Source organism: Oxyura jamaicensis, chromosome 21 (assembly GCF_011077185.1).
Source record: "Oxyura jamaicensis isolate SHBP4307 breed ruddy duck chromosome 21, BPBGC_Ojam_1.0, whole genome shotgun sequence".
Classification (NCBI taxonomy): domain Eukaryota; kingdom Metazoa; phylum Chordata; class Aves; order Anseriformes; family Anatidae; genus Oxyura; species Oxyura jamaicensis.
In genome coordinates, this window is record NC_048913.1 from 7,614,392 (window position 1) to 7,620,391 (window position 6,000).

The 6,000-nt window shown below is 41.4% G+C and overlaps 1 protein-coding gene across 1 annotated transcript in view; it reads right to left on the bottom strand.

The window, feature by feature from the left end:
* Positions 1–6,000, bottom strand: part of SPEN (spen family transcriptional repressor) — a gene marked incomplete at its 5' end in the record, with an annotated part of 48,313 nt that extends 42,313 nt beyond the window's left edge. Inside the window, 3 exon segments of the mRNA XM_035344376.1 lie at positions 1,818–2,294; positions 5,623–5,696; positions 5,698–6,000. Of these exon segments, the coding sequence (XP_035200267.1) occupies positions 1,818–2,294; positions 5,623–5,696; positions 5,698–6,000 (854 nt within the window).

The following is a 6,000-nucleotide window of genomic DNA, read 5'->3' on the forward strand; positions in this document are numbered from 1 at the left end:
ATGGTTAAGTGTCTACTGTCATCCATCTTTTTGTTGTGAAACATGTAAAACTCCTTTCTGATCCTTCAAAATGAAAGGGATCTGGCAGATCCTATTACCTGCTCTACTGAATTTGTGTTATTAATATGACAAAAAATGTTTGTTTCCCTTTCCTCCCAGAGTATCATCCAGTTTTCCATTACTAGAAATACAAATTGCCAAGAAATGAAATGCTAGAACACAGCAGACAACGCTTATCTTCTGATTAATCTTAAAACTTTGTTCCAGAGGGATAATATTTAGACCTCCAAAATTCAGAACAGTATTTCACCCAGTCTCAACATCCCAACAGTGAAAAAAACACATCAACATTAAGAGCTTCTTGGACTTCCTTCTACCCACTTTGCAAGCACAGGAGCACCAGAACAGAGAAATTTTCCTGCCTTTTTTTTTTTTTTTTCCCCTAAATCTTTAATGTAACCAGGCCTTCTTTTTCAAATCATCTTCTCTTGGTTTTGAGATCTCTGAAGTCTCGCCAACTTTTAAGCCGTACTCAGCGTGACCATCTCTGACAAAAGGTTGTCCTTATCTAAGCGTTAAGACCTCATTGAGAGCGAGGTGTCAGAAATAAACACATTAAAGCAGCCCAAAGGTCCTCTCCAGCACTCTGCCTCTCTTCTCACCACCTTTCCAGCCAAGATAGAGCCTGGATTTCTGAACCCAGCAGAGAACAGTAGCTACAAGGATCACCTCTGCACACTGTCCCCAGTGTCAACCCATCGAACCCTTCTGGTCCGTGTTCAGGCACTTAAGATTTTATGAGAATAATTACCTTGATTAGAGTTACCGGCGGTAAAATTCCATTCAAAGTGACAATCGAACACCAAATATTTATTATACTGATACATGTAGTTCCTTAATAAATATTTCCAGTTTTGGAAAAGAACTGGTATGCGACGGAAACGCTTCCAACTCTGGAAACCCTTCTGAAGAGCAGAGCTCCTCACCGAACAGCACAAAACATTCACAGGTACAACGGCAGCTTCTCGGTTCCCACTCTTAGGGTGGATCTGCCCTCAAAAAGCCAAATATCTGAGAGGCATTTCAAGATGAATTTTCAAATTACAAAAAGAAATCCAGTGGCTACCTCTACAAGTTTTTTTTCTCCCTGCATGTAGTTTATAAGGCCACACAGATGACACTTACAGAACCAAGGACGTGCATTTACCACTAGGAAACGCAATCTTGGGTTTTTAAAAAATCTTCCAAGTCCACAATTTTTGCTTTGAGGAAACGGGGGGAGGGGGAATGGAACTGCAACATATCGCTCTTCTAAACGTTAGTGGCAATACAGAATTAACAGGAAACCGGCCAATAATACTGACCATTTCCAAACATATTTCACAACGTGCCCTGTAAAAAGTAGCTTGACCTTAAAATTCACTTATGCCCGAACACAAGCAAATAAAATAATTACCCCATTCTCCAAGTACGGAGACAGCAGCCAGGGATTCAGCCGGGCCTTGTGTTTGCACATCCCCATTTCGCCTAGCTAGCACCTCACGGACACTACACGGATCCACCGCGGAAAATAATCAACAACGGCAACAGCGCTCCCCTCGGATTTGTTTCGTGCCAACTTGGTCTTTTTACTTTTCACGCCAGCTTACTTCTACACCAGTGAACAGCGTATTGCTGCAAAACACCTTCTGTTTTCGCAGCCCGGGCTCCCAATTCCTCTCTGAGTGCCTTAGGAAACAACACCAGGGCACAAACCTCACGCAGCAGCTGCGTTGGGTCGGGCAATGCCACGTCCATCGCAGCCGTGAGCGACCTACCTGTCGCTGCTGGTACTGCTGCTGCTGCTGATGGAGTCGCTGCTCGAAGACCGACTCCTCGACCCGCTGCCGCTGGGGGAACGCGCGGGCCTGGACGCTTGGCTGGCCAGCCGCTGCGGGGACTGGGTCCGGGACTGGGACGAATGCGGTGACCGACTCCTGCTGTGCTGGTAATTCCGTTCTGGCCTTCTGCCTCGTACCTCCCGTGTAATATCATCCCTGTAGATATCCCTGTGTACCACACTGGGCAATGTAAACTGCTCCCGGGCCCTAGGTTCGTAACGGGGGTCGTGAGCATCAAAACGGTTTGGACTTCGACTCCGAGAAGTATAATAGAGCCCATGTTGTAAAGTCCGCTCTCGAGGATCTCTATAGTAATCCTGATCGTAATGTCTTGTCCGATCAAATCCTCCCGTCCCCCGTTCATGGTGTCCATAGGCACTATGTTCATAAGCACGCTCCCTGTTATCTGAAGCCCTGCATTTAGGAGGGGGGAAAAACATTTAATCAATCAGAAAGGGGCAAGCACAACTAAAAGCAAATCATGCAAACATTCACTTCAGCACTGAATTTATTTTTGCGACTGCTTCTCCACTAAGCAGCGATAACCTATCAAGCAAACACTGACAAACTTAAAACATTTTACTTGACTCCAAAGTTATATTCATATACAATAAAGCTGAGCAATCATTTTGTTTTAAACACGTATTAGGCTTTCATGACCAGCATCGTGCCTGCAGAGGACAGAACACTGCCTTCTAGTGCAGACTCCTCCTTTAAATTGCTGTGGGTTCTTTTGTTTGCTTGTTTTCTTTTAAATGCAGTAAACAAGGAAAACTTGATGTTTTTGAACATCACAAGAAACAATTGTTTTCTATTTTTGCTTTAGAGCTTCAGAAAATTTTCTTCAATTTCATAATTACTGGAGCTATTGTAATTATCCTTCTGCAAAAAATGGCATCATACATTGGGCTGTAGCCATGAAAGCCTCCGTGCAAAGCATAACCTAGAGGTAAGAAGCTGCTTTCAAAAGGGGTAGTATTACCCACACAGAAGCCCAGAAAATTAGGGGTTTTCTTGTTGCTGTTCTAAAATATTTCATCCTCTTAGGGGGGATTTTGCTTTTTATCAGAGAACTACGCTCAACTCTTGTTAAAGCTGCATACCCTAAAGAAACATCCTGGTTACTAATGTCAGAATACTTAAATTGCAAGTATTCGTAACTGCTAAAAAAGGTGCAGGCCCGGAAAATATACTAAAACCCTACACAAAGGGCATAAATTAAGCTTTTCACTAAATGTCTGTTGAGACTGCAATTGTTACTGCAGTCACAGGATTTGTATCTCTATAGGCACGCTAGTTTGAAGTAGCTCCGACCCGTTTTGTTTTAGCATTTCAAACATTTTGTATGTCAATTAAGGAAAGCTCTGTGTTCTAAGAATGTTAGTGTGATCTCTCAAATAAAGATATAGCAAAACTGACAGATAAAGTTAAAGGAACATCACGTATGGTTTAGTAGTCTAATTTAGACCAATACCAGGACGGTATGTCTAAGTTACCTCCACAAAATGAAAGATCAAGAATGATTACATTGAGTGTTTAAGAAATACTTGCAAAATTCTAAATATGTCAGGGTAACCAAAGTTAATTTAAAAATTTAATTATCCATCTCATGAAGGACATTTCAACCTTTTTCTCAGCCTTCTCAGATTCTTCCTTCAGAATCAATTATTAGTCACTTCAGTCCCCTGAATCCTAATAACCCAATTCCTCCTTGTACTTCCTCCGCCTCTCCTGCATCACGGGTCTGCCTTCCATTTAAAATGGCAGAAATATTTCAGATACCTTTTATAAACTCAAAATCAGATTTGAATCTTTTTTGATTAGCATCTCAGGAAGTTCAATTCCTTCCCCAATCAATCACTAGATCCTTAATCCTCTAAATATATTCACCCTCTGCTGTTCAATTATAACTCATTTTCAGGCTTTCTGCAGAACTAACTCAGGTCTCGCCTGCATTTTTTTTTCTCAAAAATTATATATAAAAACTACCTAACCAATGCAACAGAAAATTTCATTAACGTATATACGTGCTTAAAATTCACTGTTGCCTCATCTCTTGCTCACAACAATGACGTTTTTAAAGATATTTCAGGGTCTAGAACAGAAACACGTCTCTTTTCTCCCCCTTTTGAAGGACCAGGATCAACATTTTTATAAATGATTGCATTTAGCATCCTACAAAGTGTTAATCAGTGAAAGCTGATTTAATCAGGTCAGAGAAAAAGCAGTATTTTCTAAAGGGTTACTGCTATAGCTGACATAAAAGAACAAAGTCCTTATCCATGAGAAGGACACAGAAGACAGACAGAGGAGCTAGCAGAGCTGAAAATCTAATGGCTACAGTGCTTTTTGATTTATCTATTAGTACTAAGTGCTACTGGAGTTAGTGGAAAGAGAGGGTTTGACTTGGGTTAGGAGAGGGGCTAATATACACAGGGCAGGACATACCAACCTTTTCCAAGTGTGGAAACACGACCTATATTCCCAATTAAATCTAGGGAGAGAATTGTGAACATAACTTCCCCAATTTTGGCCCCTCTTACAGGGGTAATCCACCTTCTTAATGGGCAAGGGTGTCAAATGATATTTTAGATGAACCAACAAGAAAAAAAAAATCTTAGTGACAAGACAAAAAAAAAATTCCGCTGGAAGCAAGTAGTCCCAGACTGAAACCATAACTCTGAAACCCCCAGACTTCTTTCTTGAGACAGAAGGCACTTAAATAGATCCATTATTTTAATTTCCAGCCCTATGACTGAATCAAGCAGCTGGTAGTTCACCCAACGCACGAGGGCACTCATCGCTGTTGGCCAGCAGGCATCCTCTATCCGCCTTTGTAACCATCCAGCCCAGTCATTTTTGATTGGTGTATCCACAAACTGATTATTAGCACCACGTCCTTAAAAACTAAAGTACGTTTAATGTGGAGCAGCAAAGAGCTTTTTAAGAGACTAGATAGTAATCCACTCCCCATGGCTACTGACGTCTTGACTGTATACCATCCAATAAATTCAAGGCAGTAGTTCTTATCCCAGCATTAAAAAAATATATAATTTCCAAAATTTAGTAATGTCCATCAGCTCTTTTTGTCAATACCATCAGAAAGAATAATCCCAATCACTTGGAAATGATGTAGATCCAAAATGGAAACATCACAAGCTGCCTTCGGTCTTCTCCATCCGAGCGTTATTTCCATGGCTAAGTGTTGTTTGTAGAATCCAAGGGACTGTATCATTAAATTCTACTAGGAAATTTTTGGTGACAATCCAATTAACATATAAACTGCGGATAGTGAGAACTGAGAACTAGGCATCAAGCTTTCACAGAATTTTAGGTTCTAGTATTCCGAAGATACTCCATACAGAACTTCACCACATGTTGTAGTAAGATAACTCCATCTGGCAGTAGGGATACATCCGAATAAGGCCTTAATATTATCCAAGAAATGGAATCATTACTTCTAGAAAAGAGTAACTCCAATATCGATGCTGGCCAAAGGAAATCTTCCATCTTAAAACCACCTTATTTCAAGTGTAGATATCCAACCAGCTGCAGAAAACATCCTCTATGGATCCACAAGGTACCAGCCACTGGGATAGAAATCACTTCCGTTTCCAACCCAAAATAGGAAACATAGATAATTCCCAAAATTTTAAATCCATCTGGGGCCCCTTATATACGAGTTTGTGTTTCTCACCATATCAAATACAAAATACCTGCCTAGAGAAACCTTGGAACTTACCCATCAAGTCTCCGCTCATAACGTCCTTCCCGTGCATGAAGTGATGGTGGGGGGCCGTAAGTGGGCCCCCCCCCCACCTCCTCTGAACCCAGAAACCTCTCTACTACGAGATGCTATGGAAACTGTATCATCCAATCCCCGAGCAGCACTGGGAATGGTTCCTGGTTCATTATAATCCGTCCGTAGGTCTCTATCTCCCATTTTGTTGACAGAGTTGTGTGCCTTCTGCGCACTTTTGATGTCCACAAAATCCACAAACGCTGCCACGCCGCCTTCCGACCCCCTCTTAGGGAGTATTTTGACACTTTCAACACGTCCATATCTGCAAGAAAATAAAAGAAAAGAAAACCTATTAATGCAAGCAGAAAAAGACCGTAT